The 20410-nt window shown below is 46.9% G+C and overlaps 1 protein-coding gene across 2 annotated transcripts in view; it reads left to right on the top strand.

The window, feature by feature from the left end:
- NCF4 (neutrophil cytosolic factor 4) overlaps positions 1 to 17117 on the top strand; it is a 91714-nt gene extending 74597 nt beyond the window's left edge. For both annotated transcript variants that reach the window (XM_083156350.1, XM_083156349.1), the window contains 4 exons: positions 9768 to 9866; positions 10689 to 10819; positions 10901 to 10966; positions 15402 to 17117. In XM_083156350.1, coding sequence (XP_083012476.1) covers positions 9768 to 9866; positions 10689 to 10819; positions 10901 to 10966; positions 15402 to 15621 — 516 coding nt within the window. In that variant the 3' untranslated portion in view covers positions 15622 to 17117. The remainder of the gene's footprint in view (positions 1 to 9767; positions 9867 to 10688; positions 10820 to 10900; positions 10967 to 15401) is intronic.
- The last annotated feature ends 3293 nt before the right edge of the window (positions 17118 to 20410 follow it).

The following is a 20410-nucleotide window of genomic DNA, read 5'->3' on the forward strand; positions in this document are numbered from 1 at the left end:
TGTTTAAGAAACCAACCTACCCTCCCCCCCCCCCCCCCCCGTGCAGCCGGTACCTCCTGTGTTGAGGATCCCGGATATATGGACCGATGCACTTATAAAAAAAAGTGTCTTTCGAAAAATGGCTGCCCCATAGGAAAACCAGTTTAAAAAAACTGTCTTTCGTATGGGGGCAGCCATTTTCCAAAAGTCATTTTTTTTATAAGGCTCCAAGGAGACTCCAAAAAATCGTTTGGTCCTCCCAGCCCTTCCAGGAAGATGGACAAGACCCCTGCTTTCCCTGGAGGCCTCCCTTCGACACCCACAACAGAGTACAAGGAGGAGGGGTCAGTAAAGTAGGGAAGTATGCCTCAAGGAAGTTGCACATTCCTCATAGACAGCCATGATTTTTTGATAGGCAGCCTTGGTGGGGTGCCGGACGCAGGGCCGGCGCTACCCGCTCAGCAGAGGATGCAAAGCAGGTAGGTGCTGGGCAGGAGAGGCACTGTCCTGCTCTGCATCCCCTGCTGTCTGTCTCTGTGGCTGCCGGCTGCTGCTGCACCTGTTACACTTGATGACAGGAAGCAGCACCGAGGAACAGAGCTCCCTCCAGGCTCCTACCTAAACCTCAGATCAGGCCATGTCAGCAGCACGCAGCAGTAGTACGTGCAAAAAGGGGCGGGGCTACATGGGCAGAGGGGGCAGGGCTACACGGAACAGAAGAGGTGGAGCTATGAGGGAGCAAGACTGAAGACACAGGAGAGGATGAGCAACTGCCAGGAGAGTAAAGTGTGAGTGTACCATGTCGGCAACTGGTGTGGGCATGTGTATAGGTAGTGCTACTAAGGTCAGCAACTGCTGTGAGCATGTGTGTAGACAGTGCTACTAATGTCGGCAACTGGTGTGGGCACGTGTATAGGCAGCGATGCTACTGTCGGCAACTGGTGTGAGCATGTGTATAAGCAGTGCTACTACTGTCGGCAACTGGTGTGGGCACGTGTATAGGCAGCGATACTACTGTCGGCAACTGGTGTGAGCATGTGTATAAGCAGTGCTACTACTGGCGGCAACAGGTGTGGGCATATGGTTAAACAGTGCTACTGCTGTCGGCAACTGGTGTGGGCATGTGTATAGGCAGCGATACTAATGTCGGCAACTGGTGTGGGCATGTGTATAGGCAGTGCTGCTACTGTTGTCAACTGGTGTGGGCATATTTGAATAGGCAGTGCTACCAGATGGGAGCAGCGCAGTCACCGGTGAGGAGTCCGAGGTCGCCGCCGGGGACCAGGTAAGTTGGATTTGCTTCCTTAGGTACCCCTGGGGACTACCTCGGATCCCGGACCCCGGATTCTGCAGCCCAGGAGCCCCGGAACCCCAGGACCAGCCCCGGAACCAGGACCAAGGCCCCGGAACCGGACTCTTCTGCACTGGAGCCCCGGAGGACGGACCCAGGATCCAGGGACCGACCTACGGGCTCAAGGTAGGTAAGTATCAGTGTGTGTGTGTTTTGTGTGTATTAAAGTTTTATTTCACAGTGTGTCAGTGTGATTTTGTGCACTATTTTTTGCACTGCAGAACTACAAGTGCCAGCGGGCCCTTTAATGCCCCGCATGCTGGGACTTGTGGTTCCCCAAGTCCCAGCATGCGGGGTAGGCTTGCTGGGACTCATAGTTCGCCAGTATAAAACAATAGTTTTAATTCTTTTTTTTTACACAAATCATCAGCCCGATGCCCACCGCCCAGGGGCATCGGGGACAGCCCCGGACTATCAGCATGGGCTGGTAAGTCCTGGAGGGGGGGGGACCCCTTCATTGGGGGGGTCCCCACTTCCCCAGGACCCCTGCCCATGCTGACCAGCCAGGGGGTTAATGCTTTGGCCGCGGGAGCTTATATAATAAGTTTCCCCCGGCTGTGGCATTACCCTGCTGGCTGGTTGTGTCCGGTGCTGGTTCTTAAAATACGGGGGACCCCTAGTCACTTTGTCCCCCGTATTTTGGGAACCAGCGCCGGACCTTGAGTCTGGTGCTGGTTTCATGAAATCAAGGGGACCCCTATTTGTCGGGGACCCTGATTTTATGTCACCAGCACCGGCTCAGTGAGCCCGGGGCTGGTTATACTAGGGCGGGGGACCCAGCGCTCGTTTTTTTTTTTTTTACACTTTGCGCTGTCCTGCAAATGTGCGATTTTCAGACATGAAAATCGCACATTTTCAGGACTAAATACAGCGCACCACTTCGCCGCAAAACGCCCCTCTTCGCACTTTTCAGCCTCCAATGCGCATCACATTAAATATGCGCATTTTGACTGAAAAATGCGATTTCTAAAAGTGCGATTTGCGGCGATGTGGTGCGCAAATAAAACATGCGCATTTAGCGCATAGCATAGAATGTCACCCACAGTTTCTGAATAAAGTGCAAACAGTACACCTATATAGCAACAAACAGTTGCAACAAATGTAACAAGAGGAGGTTTTCCCACATTTGAAGCTGTTACTGGTTTGCTAAGATGCTACACTGTATGTATATATATATATATATATATATATATATATATATATATATTATTCAAGCGACCCATCTCAGACACAAAAGTAGTCCCCACACGAGCCGTTTTTAAACATTCACTATTTTTCACTTTGTTTGGCATCAATTAATTTCAATTTTATTGGCATCAATTAATTTCTTATGGTGCACCACACCAAGACACACTTTCTCTTTCTTCATGTATTTTGTACATGGAGGGAATGGAAGCCATCCTACAGTTGGTATTTATTTCATACACCCAAGCTAATAATTCTGCACCTGTATATCTATTCTCATATCCAAAAAGCTCCATTAATTTTGCTGGGGGAAATCTGGATCTGTAATGCCCCTTTCAGACCGCAATTTTTACCCGTTATTTTGCCGTTTTTTTTTTACTGTTTTAAAGCGGTAATTTGTGCAGTCTGAAAGGTGCAGAGTGAATTTACCGGTTCTATTGAACTGGTATTTGTAAACGGTAATAAAGCAGGGTCCTACCCATTTCAGACCCGTTTTTTTTTTTTTTGGTACTTGTTTCCTAGCACGGCCACACCGATTTCCATCGGGGTGGTCGTGTCGGAAAAATCGCGTCATCGCATCGCATGCGATATGGTCGCATGCGATGCAACCGACGCGACCGACCCGATTTTTTAATTGAATCAAATGTGAATAGGGTCCCTGGGACCCGATTTTACATTGGATTCAATGTAAAATATTCCCTAGACCCCCAATTTTACACCGTTAACCCCACCCCACGATTGACGCCAACCCGAAGCGTGGCGAGCGCAGCGAGCCCGCGAGGGGCAGCGGTGCGCTTCCTCCGACCTGTTCATTCCCCTACTATCCATGTCGGCGTGGAGTTGAGAATATAAAGTGTGGCGAGCGCAGCGAGCCACCGAGCCCGAAGCGTGGCGAGCGTACGCGTATAACTTCACAGGTATACGCGTCCCCTATCGGGGCTCGCTGCGCTTGCCACGCTTCGGGATTGGTGGCTCGCTGCGCTCGCCACACTTTATATTCTCAACTCCACACCGACGTGGATAGTAGGGGAATGAAAAGGTCGGAGGACGCGCACCGCCGCCCCTCGCGGGCTCGCTGCGCTCGCCACGCTTCGGGTTGGCGTCTATCGTGGGGTGACGACGGGGACATCTATAATGTGAAATGGGTCATATTGGCCCATTTCACATTTTTCACATTTTTTTAAAGGTGAGATGGACTTAATCATGGACTTAATCAAGTCCATCATATCTTGTGCCATTATAATGGCACAAGACCGACGCGATGCTCCCGATTTCAATGTTAAAAAATATTTTAACATTGAAGCCTATGGCAAAATCGCGGGCATCGCGTCGGGGCCAATGTTAATGCCCACAATTTTCCCTTTGCCTGCAAAGTGGACCTGATTTCAAAGGAAATCGGGTCCATCGCGGGCATCATGTACCTTAACTTAAAGGTACACGATGCCCGCAATTGTGGCCGTGCTAGGAAACAAGTACCTTTTTTTTTCATCCACTGTTTTCTATGGGTTAAAACAGGTTCAGTGTTGTGAAGAAGCAAAAACTGCAATGAAATACCATTTTAAGACAAAAACTGAACTGAAATACCATTTAGAAAGTCATGCGGTGTGAAAGGGGTTTTAGCTGGCAGACCTGTTTTTAGAAACGTTTTAAAATACCTGGTCAAAGCAGCTTTGCGGTCTGAAAGCAGCATAATTGTTGGTGTAGCTGGCTTTAGGATCAATTATGCTGATTTTGAACCGTTTCAAAACAGTAATCTGTGCGGTCTGAAAGGTGCAGAACCACATTACTGTTTTAAAAAAGCAGTTTTTAAAAAAAAGGGTCCTGCCCGTTTCAGACCCGGTATTTTGGCATCAAAATCGTGTCTGAAATGGTATTTGTGACCCAACCAATGAGCGGACCCAGCACAGTGAATATTTAATGAGTGCTCATTAAATATTCACTGCGCTTCACCCCCTGGAGAGCCCCCCATCCCCCCCTAGGGCAAACAACCCCCCCCCATCCCCCCCTAGGGCTAACAACCCCCCCCCCAATGTGTTTAAGAAACCAACCCCCCCCCCCCCCCCCCGTGCAGCCGGTACCTCCTGTGTTGAGGATCCCGGATATATGGACCGATGCACTTATAAAAAAAAGTGTCTTTCGAAAAATGGCTGCCCCATAGGAAAACCAGTTTAAAAAAACTGTCTTTCGTATGGGGGCAGCCATTTTCCAAAAGTCATTTTTTTTATAAGGCTCCAAGGAGACTCCAAAAAATCGTTTGGTCCTCCCAGCCCTTCCAGGAAGATGGACAAGACCCCTGCTTTCCCTGGAGGCCTCCCTTCGACACCCACAACAGAGTACAAGGAGGAGGGGTCAGTAAAGTAGGGAAGTATGCCTCAAGGAAGTTGCACATTCCTCATAGACAGCCATGATTTTTTGATAGGCAGCCTTGGTGGGGTGCCGGACGCAGGGCCAGCGCTACCCGCTCAGCAGAGGATGCAAAGCAGGTAGGTGCTGGGCAGGAGAGGCACTGTCCTGCTCTGCATCCCCTGCTGTCTGTCTCTGTGGCTGCCGGCTGCTGCTGCACCTGTTACACTTGATGACAGGAAGCAGCACCGAGGAACAGAGCTCCCTCCAGGCTCCTACCTAAACCTCAGATCAGGCCATGTCAGCAGCACGCAGCAGTAGTACGTGCAAAAAGGGGCGGGGCTACATGGGCAGAGGGGGCAGGGCTACACGGAACAGAAGAGGTGGAGCTATGAGGGAGCAAGACTGAAGACACAGGAGAGGATGAGCAACTGCCAGGAGAGTAAAGTGTGAGTGTACCATGTCGGCAACTGGTGTGGGCATGTGTATAGGTAGTGCTACTAAGGTCAGCAACTGCTGTGAGCATGTGTGTAGACAGTGCTACTAATGTCGGCAACTGGTGTGGGCACGTGTATAGGCAGCGATGCTACTGTCGGCAACTGGTGTGAGCATGTGTATAAGCAGTGCTACTACTGTCGGCAACTGGTGTGGGCACGTGTATAGGCAGCGATACTACTGTCGGCAACTGGTGTGAGCATGTGTATAAGCAGTGCTACTACTGGCGGCAACAGGTGTGGGCATATGGTTAAACAGTGCTACTGCTGTCGGCAACTGGTGTGGGCATGTGTATAGGCAGCGATACTAATGTCGGCAACTGGTGTGGGCATGTGTATAGGCAGTGCTGCTACTGTTGTCAACTGGTGTGGGCATATTTGAATAGGCAGTGCTACTAATGTCAACAACTAGTGTTGGCACTTGTATACTACTGTCGGCAACTGGTGTGGGCACATGTATAGGCAGCGCTACTGCTGTCGGCAACTGGTGTGGGCATATTTGAATAGGCAGTGCTACTAATGTCGGCAACTGGTGTTGGCTTCTGGTTACGCAGAACTACTAATGTCGGCAACTGGTGTGGGCATATTTTAATAGTCAGTGCTACTAATGTCGGCAACTGGTGTTGGCATATGGTTACACAGCACTACTAATGTCGGCAACTGGTGTGGGCATGTGTATAGGCAGCGCTACTGCTGTCGGCAACTGGTGTGGGCACGTGTATAGGCAGCACTACTGCTGTCGGCAACTGGTGTGGTGATATGGTTACACAGTGCTACTAATGTCGGCAACTGGTGTGAGCACTATGTATAAGCAGAGCAACTACTTTTGGCAACTGGTGTAGGCGTTATGAATAAGCAGCCCTTCAAATATGGGCATATGCAGGAGTTCTCGGAGCATTATGTGTAGCATAATGTGTGTCAATATCATATGGGCATTATGGTGCATGACATATTTTGTAAGGGGAATTAGGGTGTGTGGCATAATGTGTAATGGGCTTTATGGTGTGCTGCATATTATGTAAGCGGCATCATGATGTGTGGCATAATGCATAATGTGCAGGGGTTAAAGTGAGGGGGAACTGGGTGGAACTGAGTTCCACCACCTCTAATGGTAGGGGGAACTGAGTTCCACCTCTACCACAGCCCTACACAGTAATTCCAACAGAAAAGCTTGTCCCAGCGCATTCTTCTTCTGGCACAACGTATGTAATGTCATGCCATCACCACCACTGAAGTGAAGAAGAGCTACTAAGAAGAACAGGCTCTGTGCATGCTGAAGACAAGTGAGAGGGGGCTGAAGGGACACAGAGGTGGGGAAGCTGCTGGAGGGACACAAGGCATGAAGCTGCTGAGGGACATGGAGAGTGAGCTGCTGGAATGACAGAGACAGATGTGTATAAGCAGCACAACTGTGGACATCATGTGTATAAGGGGCACTACTGTGTGATTTAATATGAATCAAGAGCAATACATGCGGGGTAATGTGTATATGATTGCTCTACTTTTTTGTGTAATTAGTTACTATTATGTGATTACACCCCTTTCTTTTGGGACCATTATCCCTTTTTTGGAAGTACAGTAGGGCACAAATTCCCTGGCACTGGTCTGGGCTCTGCCTAAAGGGGTAGGGGGGTGGGGGGTCAGTGTTAGGGGAATTGAGTTCCACCACCTCTCCAGGACCACTTTAAGCCCTGATAATGGCCCTTATTCTGGTTGGTGCGGCCGGAGCCGCACACGGTGCCCCGGCCGCACAAACCAAGCCCCGCCCACGAGACGGATCGCCACGGCCGTCCGTACACGGACGGCTGGCGATCCGCATAAAAATGGTGGAGGCGTACGCCTCCACCATGGTGGGAGCTGCCCCCTGCATTCGATGGTCGTCGACCATCGAAGGCAGGTCCGCACGCCCCAGCAGCTCCCGCAAGCTGAGACCACACGGACAATCGTCCGTGTGGTAGCTTGTATGGGGGCTGAGAGCTGACATCCGGCGACGTCAGCTTTCCGCCCCCATGAGTTGCGTCATGCCCTCATTACCATGTATACGCCCCGCGTTTGCATGGGAACGCCCATGAAACGCGGGGCGTACACATAGGGAAATGAGGGCATGAAGCCCCTCACGCCCCTATACGCCCCCTTTGCGGCGGACGAAATCCGTCTGCGGCGAAGGGGGCTGCACATGCGCAGATTGACCTCTGCGCATGTGCAGTGTCAAAACATCGGCGGTACGGCCGCACGCGGGCCGTACTGCATAGATTAGAATAAGGGCCAATGTGTGTGGTATAATGTGTAGTGGGCATTGAGGTGTGAAGCATAATGTGTTATGGGGATTACGGTGTAATTGGTACTTTTATGTGACTAAGCCCCTTCCTCATGAAGTCACGCTCCTACATCTGGAGCTATCTTTGGCGTCCGCCTGTTTTTGGGCCAAAATGCACGGTGCGTTCGCCGATCGAGCGGTTGTAGCACCGTACATATTTGGTGCACACCCCGTGTACGCCCATGTTTACGCCCCGTTTCCCTCATTATTCCGGCCGCTCCCCTAAAAACACCCCCATGCCGCCCACAATGTCCGTACTCTTGCGGACAGGTTTTTTCGCACGGAGAGACTCGTCCATGAGCGGTGTGAGGTCACCGCACCTGCGCATTGCGAAAGCTATGCATGCGCAGATGAAAAAAAAAACGATCCGCCCGTTTACGGTCCCACCGTAGCGAGCAGAATAAGGCCCAATGTGTATGCACATGTGCATACATCGCAGGAACAGCTTGGTGCACCCGTCTGCGAATATTAACACCATTATTCATTGTCTATGGTCCGCGGGTTAAAAGTGTTGCATGTGCACACGACTGTTCGCACCTGTGATCAGTCTGGCTACATCTATTCTATAAATCCTTACTAACTAGAGAGTAGGGGGTCCGTGTGCAGTCTCTGTCCGTGCCCCCTCTCTCTAGTTTGCGGTCTGGAGTTCTGAGTCTACTGCACATGCTCAGATCGCTGGGAAAATGACCGCTTCACAATGTTTCAGGTGATTTGTGAAGTGCTGCCACTACCAACTAGAGACTGGGTGCAAGGTGTGTGGTATGGGCTCTTGTGCAATAAAGATACATTACTGACTTGACTTAAGTACTGGCACCTTAACCATAGAAAAAGAAGCACTACCTATATGTGATATGGGCCCAGATGCATTAAACTTCAAAAGTGATAAAATGGAGAGTGAGTAAAAACCAGCCAATCAGCTCCTAACTTCCACGTCAGAGACAGCATTTGAAAAATGTCAGACAGAAGCTGATTGGTTGTTTGTTTATCCCTCTCCATTTTATCACTTTTGAAGCTTAGTGCATCTGGCCCATGGTATTTTATTGTAGGGCGAACTGTGCATTGCTTTGTAAAGAGAAACCAAGTGAATATATATAAAAATAGGTAGTTAAAACCTCAAGGATAGGACTTGCATGGGTACTGATCACTGAGGTAGTAGCCTACCAAGGTGTGGTTTATGTTGGATTTACTGTGGTGTAATGGTTAGCATTATTACCTCACAGCATTGAGGTCATGGGTTCAATTCCCACCATGGCCCTAACTGTGCGGAGTTTGTATATTCTCCCTGTACTTGCGTGGGTTTCCTCCGGGTACTCCGGTTTCCTCCCACCATCCAAAAATATACTGGTAGGTTAATTGGCCTCAACAAATTATCCCTAGAATGTCTGTGTGTGCGTGTACATGTGGTAGGGAATATAGATTGTAAGCTTCACTGGGGCAGGGACTGATGTGAATGTTCAACTATTCTCTATAAAGAGCTGCGCAATAAGTGTGCGCTATATAAGAAACTGTTAATAAATAATAAAATCAGCACCCAAATGTGTGGCTAGTCAAGGTAGAAGGTGAGCGGATACCTGTTGCTAATAGTGATATTATGGTTGTGTTTGTGGACTGTATCTGCCAGCAATGCCTGTTGTTGGCTGTGTTTGGGCATTGCAGAATTGGTTGATACCGGTTGTCCTCTCTTTGCCACCATACACTTTTAAATGATTAATTATAATATGGCATTCAATAAATGAGCTAACACTCTCTCAAGCTCAGGGAGCACAGAAACCCTTCTGCCCTATGGAAGGTTTCGGTCCTCGCGGAGCTCACCTTACGACAGTAAGTACAGTAAGTGCGTTGCATCATGGAGTACAGGCTGTGGATACAGGGATGCTGCAATGCAGTAATGCAACACTGCTCCCAAATTCAATTTATACTGTGTTTTATTATTTTTATATAAAAACATGGATTGGCAAGTGGTGCATTGTCTATTTATGCAGTATGTTTTTCCAATGGTCTAGAGAAGCTATGGTTATGGTTCATCATTATGATGTTATGCATTTTCCTAGCTGTATGTATACCTAAAATTCCTCAGTAACTAGTTTACCATTTTTAGGCTCTGTTCGACTTTAAAGGGAATGCGGCCCAAGAGCTGAGCTTTAAAAGTGGAGATCTCATATTTCTTCTGAGTCGAGTGAACAGCAACTGGTTGGAGGTAAGAAAGTCTGCGCTGCTATATAAACAGATAAAATAATAGTCACATGAATATATTCACATTAATTAAAGAATTTAGACAAGAAAGCGAACCCAATATGAGGCAATGGGGCAGATGTATTAAGCCTTAACAAGAGATAAATACAAGGGTGATAAGGAGAGATAAACGTCCAGCCAATCAGCTCCTTACTGACTTTTTTCAAACACAGGCTGTAACATGGCAGTTGGCAGGTGATTGGCTGGACATTTATCTCTCCTTATCACACTTGCATTTATCTCTTGTTAAGGCTTAATACATCTGCCCCATGCCCAGTGCAGAGACTCAGGAGAAGTCAGAAGTGCACTCCAGGGGACTGTCCTGCCTGGTTCCGGTTGCCAAATTTTGAATCCTTGAGAGGAGATTAGAGTCTGTATCTTTACAGGGTTTCAAAATTGTCACATGGAAAAAGAAAGGAACAATACCAAGGTCCCAAGGGGAGATTTCTGGAACAGTGGGCATCCTAGGCCTTTGTGGCTTACAGAGTGCTTGGAAATGCACCCTCTAACCCCTAGTGCTACTTCAGATCTGCCGCATCGTTTTGGGGTGGACACTCCATGCAGTGCTTTACTAACCAGAGCCGGTATTGGTGCCAGTGGCCTGTCCCCTATTAATGACATCACAGATGTAGGAGGCTGGGCTGTCACCGGGCACCTTACAGCCTTGTCATGGCACTAGTTTTATTATAATGATATACAGTAGATGCAGGAGTAAAGTGTAATAAAATATACAGTTGTGACATTCCTTGTACTGTAACAGTAACATTTGTCCTGGTCTGTCTGACAGGGAACCATTGGCAGTCAGATAGGTATATTCCCACAATCCTTTGTAAGAATTATCAAGAACCTACCCGAGGAGAAGTTCCCAGTCAGCTGGCTGCGCTGCTACTTTCATGATTATGACCTGTGTCAGATCAGGTAATTACGGTGGGGGGGGGGAAGTGACTTTAATTCACAGCAATGCTGAAGAAATGACTGATGCTGTTCTCTCTTTGACAGAGATATCTCCATAGAGGAAGATGTGCAGAAACTGCCCACATACATTGAGCTAGTAGAATTAATAAGGTAAAAACTAGAGTTTGGGTGTAGACGAGATTAATGGTTAATAAGCTATTTAATGACATAATAGATGGATTCGGTCTGAGAGAATCTTGGCTGCCATCAGAGTATTGTGGGATTTAATTGGACATCATTACGGGAAAGAGGTACTTCCCATAGTTGGATGAAGGCTTCTTGCACAGTTACAGGATCTGCAGTTTGCACTATTAGTATGTTTAGCATAAAATCCGTCGCAGTTAAATGTAATAAAGTGAATTTGGCTTATGTGAATATAACGATACAGAATAATCATGCCATCCTATTTTTGCCTTGATATAAGGGGAATTGCTATAACCTGCCGTCACAATTCAGGCCTTAAGTTTAAAGTACAGATTTTTGGGTTATTTGGGTAAAATTAGGATCATTTGTGCAAAATGACTAATAAATATTAACCCGTGCTTGCTGTGAAGGGATGGTGTTTTCTCTGTTACCCCTTGATATCTACTGTATTAGTGTTCAGTCTAGCACCCGCCATATTTGAAAACCCATACAGTTCCTCTTCCCTGCCTGGGGTGTCACTGTCTGCTGTAGTGCTTCTAGCACAGTGTGGTCTATATATCAGTACTGATATACAAACCAGACCTGTGCTAGAAGCACTACAGCAGACAGTGACACCCCAGGCAGGACAGAGGAACTGTATGGGTTTTCAAATATAGTGGGTGCTAGAATGAACACTATGTAAAATATAGCGGGTGCTAGAATGAACACTATGTATAATGTATGTAGCAATGTTACACAATGGAATGTCTTAATGGATGGATATTTATTAAGTGCAATGTACAGTAGCACAAAGCAGCCAATCAGCAAATAGGATATCCAATGCAACATTATTTTCCACACCACTCCCGTATAGAGATCAGAAGGACAACTGTGCAGCGCATCAGATGCGACACCCCCCCCCCCCCCCCCCCCTGGTCCAGGCCATTGTAGGAGCATTACAAGCCAGTTTATCATCTATCGCTCCTGCATCAGGGCATACACACAGCTATACAATCAATGGCTGCTCACCCAATATCAGAAGAACGGGCCAGCAATTGTATAGCTGACTGCACATCTACGCAAAGCTGGCTACCCACCTCTATAATCACGCTGCTGATTTGTTTAACGTTCCTGATCAGCAGGGCACTGTAGAGTCACCCAGACACATAACTCTGGGAGCAGGGGCGTAACTACCATTGGTGCAGGGGGTGCAGCTGCTATGGGGCCCAGAGCTGAGAGGGGCCCACTTTGCCTGTCAAAGTTACATGTGCTGTATATATTTTTCAGCATTAGGTGATTAATAGGGGCCCTTAAAACTTTTGCTATGGGGTCCACATGTATCTAGTTACACCACTGTCTGGGAGTCATCTGCTGCCAGGCTCCTGCTCCCAAGAGGGCACCGCTCCTCCCCTGCAAGTTTGAATGAGTTCATTGAAAGCTGTCGATATCGCTTCTGTGGCTGACTCTCCCTCATAGCAGGACCATAAAAATCACACCCCTTATTTTAAACATAAAACACATAACATGCACACATGTGGGTGGGGGGCACCACTATTTATCTTTTCTCTGGTACGAAGTTATGCCACTGTACTTAACTATATAATAATCGCCTGTTCACCCAATATCAGAACAGGCTGATGATTGTATAGGTGTGTGCCCAGCTTTCCAGTTTTTCGGAGGTCTGACAACACCCTATTGATCCTGAGGAGAAAAGCTCTAGAGATAACAACTGCAATGTTATCAGTAATATAACCAACAACAAATCAGACAAATGCACATTTGTGTGCATATTCATAACTGCACAAATTATATTAACAACACACAGCAAGAACTGCTGACAGTGTAATAACCCCTCGCTGCTGGCAGAATGTGAGATTCCCACTGCTGGCACCAGATCAGTGGACGGTTTTCCTGCACTAGGAAATTCTTTCGTTTTAAGTGCTGCCAACACCACCGTTCTGTCATCTGTGGAGAGCGGCAAGTGGATGGCTGAGCAGCTGTCCACTCGGGGTTCTCACTGCTAAAGGCATCCCCGTGATGTATGTCCTATAGATGGTGCAGTGGATCTGGCAAATGGCAGGAAATTGCTGACAATTGCTGACAAAGTAGAATTTTGTTTCTGAGTCTTTAAACCTACAGTTTAAAATATATGTATGATGTACTCTTTTTAAGTCAGGCATGGCCAAATTATGGCCCTCCAGCTGTTGGGCCACTTCTCCTCTGGATCACTTCTCGGGCGGGATTCTCTAAAATCCGCAGCCCTCTTCGCCGGCCACCGCATTTCTAATGACCGCATATTCTCTAAAATATGCGGTCATTAACGTAAGGGACAGCTCTTGCGGTAAGAGCTGTCCCTTGCGATGCGGCGCCGTTGCTGGACTTTCGGGTCTATGACCCAGGAGTCCGTCTGCGCATGCGTAGACTGACGCGCCGGCCGCAGGGCATGCTGGGAGGGATCCGTGACGGATCCCTCACACACCGCTGCGGTAAGAAGCCCATAGGCTTTTGCAGGGAACCGCCAGCTTTTGCTGGCGATTCCCTCCGCAGCGGTGACACTGCAGAGGGAGGTTAGAGAATACAGAAATGCGGTAAAAACCCCGATAACGGGGTTTTTACCGCATTTCTGTAATAGAGAATCTCGCCCCTCCTCTCATTATCACTGCTTCATAAATCTACCCCTCAGAGTCACTAAAGGTGTGTACACACTTGTACAATTTAGACTAGTGGTTCTCAAACTGTGGGTCCTGACCCCAAAGTGGGTCCCGACCTGCTCAGCATGGGGTCGCGACTCCATGTTGCTGACCATCAGGCTGATGACTTTTCTAGAAAATCTGTAGAATTGTCTGTTATTTTAGACTCCTCCAATTGTTTTGAGCCTCTACAATGCTACTGCGCCATACATGTCCTGTCTGCTGCCTACACATGTGATGTGATGACCTTCTGCAGTAACTTGCTGGGGTCCTGTAATTATTTTCATTGTCTGATTTAGACTATGGGCCAGATTTACTAAGCTTCAAAAGTGATAAAATGGAGAGTGAGAAACAGCCAGCCAATCAGCTCCGACCTGCCATGCCACAGACTGTGTTTGAAAAATGTCAGGCAGGAGCTGGTTGTTTATCACTCTCTATTTTATCACTTTTGAAGCTTAGTACATCTGACTCTATATTACAATTTAGACTATATGCATACAATTTAGACTATATAGTGCAGATCTGCACTATATAGTCTATGCAGCCAAGACTTTCTGGCTGCGATACGGGAGCGTGCATCGGGATCGCAATGAATAAAACCTGTGTGATCTGCATGCGATCCAGATGAGATTTTGACTATATAGTCAAAATCTCATGCACATTGTACAAGTGTGTACACACCATTAGAGCAGGTATGGCCAAACAGTTGCCCTCCAGCTGTCCCATCATGCCTTGCCACAGTTTTGCTATTAGGGAATGCTAAAACTATGGCAAGGCCTGTTGGCATGTGTAGTTTCACAAAAGGTGGAGGGCCACAGTTTGGCCATACCTGCTCTAAGTGACTATTTATGGGGCAGATTTATCAAGCTTGGAGAAGAGATAAACTGGAGATACAGTAAAGCGGAGAAAAGGTAAAAGGAGATAAAGCAGCAGCCAATCAACTCCCATCTGTCTTTTTCAAACACAGCTGATTGGCTTTGCTTTATCTCCTTTTACCTTTTCTCCGCTTTATCTCCAGTTTATCTCTTCTCCAAGCTTGATAAATCTGCCCCTCTGAGGGGTAGATTTATGAAGCAGTGATAATAAGGGTGGAAAAGTGAGCCAGAGGAGAAGTGGTCCATGACAACCCATCAGCACTGAAGTAACATCTAGAATTGCATAATATAAAATTATACAGAGTGGCTGATTGGTTGCTATGGGCCACTTCTCTCTTCTCATACATCTACCCCACAACTCAGGGGGAATGTAACTACAGTATAAGGCCGGTTTCACACATTCCGGCTCCTGCTGGACGGTGAAATCCCGCACGGCCAGGGAGCCGTGCCGCACACATTAGTTGTGAATGGACACTATTGTGTCCATTCACACGAGACGGCCACGGCCCGGCCGCACGGCTGCAGCCGGATCCCCCCACTGGAAGGGACGGGTGCCGGGCTGTGGCCATCCCCTCCATGATAAACTAGTGTGTGCGGCACGGCTCCCTGGCCGTGCAGGATTTCACCGTCCGGCAGGAGCCGGAGTGTGTGAAACCGGCCTAAGGTGACTGGCATGCCTGCACTCAGCAGACACTGTACAGGATTATACAATAGAGGCCTCGGCTTTCCTATTGTAGCGAAGATTCTGGCACACATGTGCTCTGGGGAGTTCTATTCAGCAGCACTTCTTGTATAATTTGAATGATATAAAGTAAAATTCAATTTCTCTGACAAATACCTAACCCTGTTCTCACACAGAACTCAGTTCCCTGACATTGACATTGCCCTAAATATGAGGGATGCAGATGGTGACCTGATTCGCTTGATGGACAATAGCGACATGGAGCTTCTTGTTACAAGAGGAAAAGGAAAAACGAAACTAGAAAATTTCTTTCCATGGCAACTACATATAACACGTACTGACGACTCGGATGTGTACAGCACTGAGAGACACTTAGACGATGTGAGCGGGAATTGAAAAAAATAATAATAATAATTTAAAAAAATTATATATATAGTATATGGGTTGAGTATCCCTTATCTAAAATGCTCAGGACCAGAAGCATTTTGGATAACGGATTATTCCGTATTTTGGAATATTCTTATATTTAAATGAGGTGCAGTATCTTAACCCATTCCGTGCCAACATCTCTGTGAGAAATGTTCAAAATATCACATTTGGTATATAGTTTCAAATAAAAAAAATGTTGTATAAAAAAGATTATATTACCTATATATAGTAGGATCCATCTATCTGTCTGTCTGTCTATCTATCTATCTGTGTAGTATGTCCAGGCTTCAAATGAATGACGCGTAGAACCTATCGTGTCAGTTTCATTCATTTCAATCTTTGACGTACTGTATATACATTTGCAGTGGAATTTGCTGCACTATATAACAACCTATTAATTAATTTAAATATAATTTGTACATTATCACTTCTTTAACAGTCTTTTAGTGCAGGTAAAGCAGACCTGGTTGTGGGATCTTCTAGTTATCCAGTATTCTAGTACCCTTAACAGGTCATGGCTTCTCTGATACCACCTCCTCTTCCGTACCTCTGTCAGTTGGAGTACCACAAGGCTCAGTTTTAGGTCCTCTGCTCTTCTCAATCTATACCTCATCTCTTGGCAAACTAAACAGCTCTTTCGGATTCCAGTATCACTTCTATGCGGATGACACTCAAATCTATCTACTATCAACCCCAGAGTTGTCACCAGTGGTTTTGGCCCAAGTCTCTGAATGACTCTCTGCTATCTCATCTTGGATGTCTTCTCTCCACCTCAAACTTAACATTTCCAAAACTAAATTAATTATATTCCCACCAGCTGAGAACAGTTATCATCCTGATATCTCTATAACTGTCAACAACGCGACAATATACCCTACCCCTCAAGCTCGCAGCCTAGGGGTCGTCGCCGGGTGTGGTATATGGTCCCGACAGTCATCAGCCCGACGTCAGGATCCCAACTGGCCGGACTCATACAGTGGGGCGAGCTCAACAAAGCCCCTTGCGGGCTCGCTGCGCTCGCCACACTGCGGGCACGGTGGCTCGCCACCTATTCTATTCTCCCTCTATGTGGGTCGTGGACCCCCACGAGGGAATATAGCCGGTGGCTGTCGGGACCCCGAGTGTCGGGGTTTTGACTGTCGGGATCCCGACGTTGGGGTAATGACTGTCGGGATCCCGACTCTCGGGAAACTGTCCGGCACCTGTCGTCACCCTTGACTCTGAACTGTCCTTTGTCCCCCACATTCAGTCTGTCTCAAAATCATGTAACATGCAACTAAAAAACAAAGATACGACACTATCTTACACAGGACACTGCTAAAATGCTAATCCATGTACTCATTATCTCTCCTATAGATTGTAAGCTTGCAGCAGGGCCCTCCAACCTCCAAGTCTGTCTGTTGTTACCCAGTTTGTTTTATCACTTGTTTTATCACTGTCTACTTTTGTAAAGCGCAACGAAATCTGCTGTGCTATATAAGAAACTTTAAATAAATCAATGGTTTCTGGATTTCTTTTATCATGCACAGCTGAGATAATCTATTTTGCTGGGTGATTAATTATTCCATCAGAAATATAGAGGAACAGACAATAATCCTAAAAACCAGACTTGTTGAGTATACATGAATATTGGCACTGTACAGCCATGACCTAATACAAGGAATTGCAATGTTTTGTTGCATTGTCTGTAATAAAGAACACTGCAGTCATACTTACTGTAAAAATCAAAGAAAAGTATATGAGAAGAAGACACGTTGGGGGTCTGCAGGCTGTAGGTATGTATAAAACATACAAATAAGTACTATATATATGCAGTATATGGACATTTTGTTAAAAGTCAAATTATTCCTATTATGTTACTGAGATAATTGGTTTTATTTTGTTGTCATATAGTAAAAGAACCTTGAACAAGGTGGAGTTCAGTGAAATTTCAGAAATGTAGTGGCAAAATGATGGGCATTCCTGGGCAATGGCCTGAAGTGTAGGCAAGAGTCAGTCCTGTGGGCATGTTATGCAGTCAGTGGATAGACAAAAATCATCTATACCGTAACTGTTATGGGAGTGATGATTATGTGTCATTGATAGTGACTGCACTCCCAGACATATAGCTGTTCTCACAGAGAAAATGTGCATCCGCTCAGATGGTGGCACGTTCAAAATCAATGGTATCTCAGAGCTCGCGCATTCAGGCGCATGCTAATACATAATGGGGATGCTGATATGAACATCTGCATATTATCACTCCCATGCCCTGCCAAAAGACAGCAGCACCGCCACCTTCCGAATTAGGCTCTAAATCACAGTGGGCAACAAGCGGCCCTCCAGCTGTTGAGCAACTACACATCCCAGCATGCCTTGCATCAGTTTCAGCATGGCCAAATAGCAAAACTAAGGCAAGGCATGCTGGGCTGCAGTGTGGCCAGTGAGGTGCTTATACTATTTTTTTCTGCATTTTATATTAAGAGTTCATGGCCACGTCTCCAACAACTAAGCCACTCCCCCCTGAAAAGTACCTGGTCCTGGCCAGGCTCTCTTCTGCCCTGTCCTGGTTATCATGTTCCACAGAATGAAGAAAGCTGAGATAATAGTGGTTGAAACTCAGGATTCACAATGATTGCACAGCTTTTTTGCCTAAACCAAATGTGCCAGCCGTATATATTAAACAGTACAAGTATTTGCTAGAGAAACATTAACTTACACATTTTAAATAACCTTCATTAATACAGAAAAGATGCATAAATAAATATATATTCTCCAGAATGAATGGTGAAAATATATTCATGGAATTGCATTACATTAACACTGAATTATTGTTGCACATCGCTATGTGTTAGCGAAATGTATCTTTACACCGTTCCTATTTCAACTAATGGAATAATAAAGACGCCATAGACTACATCACTGAAGTGCTGTTAATTAATAGCTTAACCCCTTGAGTGCCTTGAATTTGTCAAAATCAGTGTGGAAATTGCCAGGCAAACATTTTTATTCATCATGATGACCTGTAATGTTTACCTTTATATAGGTTATATAATCTTTTTTGTACACAACATTTTTTATTTGAATTTTAGGTACTCTTTACCTAGAACGGCGCCCGCGATTGGCATCGCGGGCATCGGGGGTAAAAAATCGCGGGCATCGCGGGTACATAAAAAACGGGTGCGACGCGATGCCCGCGATTTTCCCATAGGGATCAATGTTAAAACTGTGATTGGACGCGATTTTACTGTTAAATGCCTCAATGCCCGCGATTTGGCCATAGGAAACAATGTTAAATGGGCCACAGAGCCCTAATAGTGCCCTTGAACTGTGAAATGGCCCCCACAATTGTTAACGCCACCCCACGATCAACGTCAACCCGAAGCGTGGCGAGCGCAGCGAGCCCGCGAGGGTCGGCGGTACGCGTCCTCCGACCTTTTCATACCCCCACTATCCACGTCGGCGTGGAGTGAGAATAGAATAGTGTGGCGAGCACAGCGAGCCACCGAGCCCGAAGCGTGGCGAGCGCAGCGAGCTCCGCGAGGGGACGCAGATACCTTCACAGGTAAACGCGTCCCTTCGCGGGCTTCACAGGTGTCCGTGTCGCCATGGACACCTGGGAAGCCCGCGAGGGGACGCGTATAACTGTGAAGGTATCCGCGTCCGCTCGCCACGCTTCGGGCTCGGTGGCTCGCTGCGCTCGCCACACTATTCTATTCTCAACTCCACGCCGACGTGGATAGTGGGGGTATGAAAAGGTCGGAGGACGCGTACCGCCGCCCCTCGCTGGCTCGCTGCGCTCGCCACGCTTCGGGTTGACGTTGATCGTGGGGTGGCGTTAACAATTGTGGGGGCCATTTCAGACTTCACGGTGACTATTTGGGCTCTGTGGCCCATTTAACATTGATTCCTATGTAAAAATCGCGGGCATTGAGGCATTGAACACTAAAATCGCGTCCAATCTCACTTTTAACATTGATCCCTATGGGAAATCGCGGCCCTCGCGGGCATCGCATCGCACCCGTTTTTTAGTGCATTCGATGGTCGCGATGGGCGCCGTTCTAGGTAAAGAGTACCGAATTTTATATAACAAATGTGAGTGACAGCTAGGATTTTTAGCAGATATTTTGCACATCTCTCACAGATGTTGGCACTCAAAGGGTTAATTAACTTGCGCATAAAGCTGTACCCTTTAGCGGACCTTTTCATTGTACAGTCATTGATCGGCAAAGCTGTGTTTAGTTGCTCACTGCGGACCCCCAATATGTTTTGAACTGTGTTGTCACATATTATAGGTCACATTATAGGTGCCCTATTGTTTGCCATGTATCTGGAATAGTCTGCACAATGGGACAGATTTTGTGCCAGAGACAATATGAACAGATCTTTGCAGCTATTAGCATCTGCGTATGCACCGAATCACGTGTACGCACAAAGATGTTCACTTTTGTGAATTGATTGATTGTCAATGAAGCACATTAGCTGTAAAATGGGCATTACGTGAATGCACAGAACTGTCACAGGTTGCCATATTCCTTGGTTGATCATAGCATACGGGCAGAAATTGTACACCAGTTTCAGCATGGTCTTGTGCACCCTGCAAGCAGGGGCGTAACTACCATAGGGGCAGGGGGTGCAGCTGCTATGGGGCCCAGAGCTGAAGGGGGCCCATCTTTGCTGTCAAACTAATATATTTTGCATACATTTATCACCATCAGTTGCTAAATAGGGGGCCCTTACAAACTTTTGCTATGGGGCCTACGAATATCTAGTTACG

This window comes from Crinia signifera, chromosome 8 (assembly GCF_055691185.1).
Source record: "Crinia signifera chromosome 8, ASM5569118v1, whole genome shotgun sequence".
NCBI classification, from domain to species: domain Eukaryota; kingdom Metazoa; phylum Chordata; class Amphibia; order Anura; family Myobatrachidae; genus Crinia; species Crinia signifera.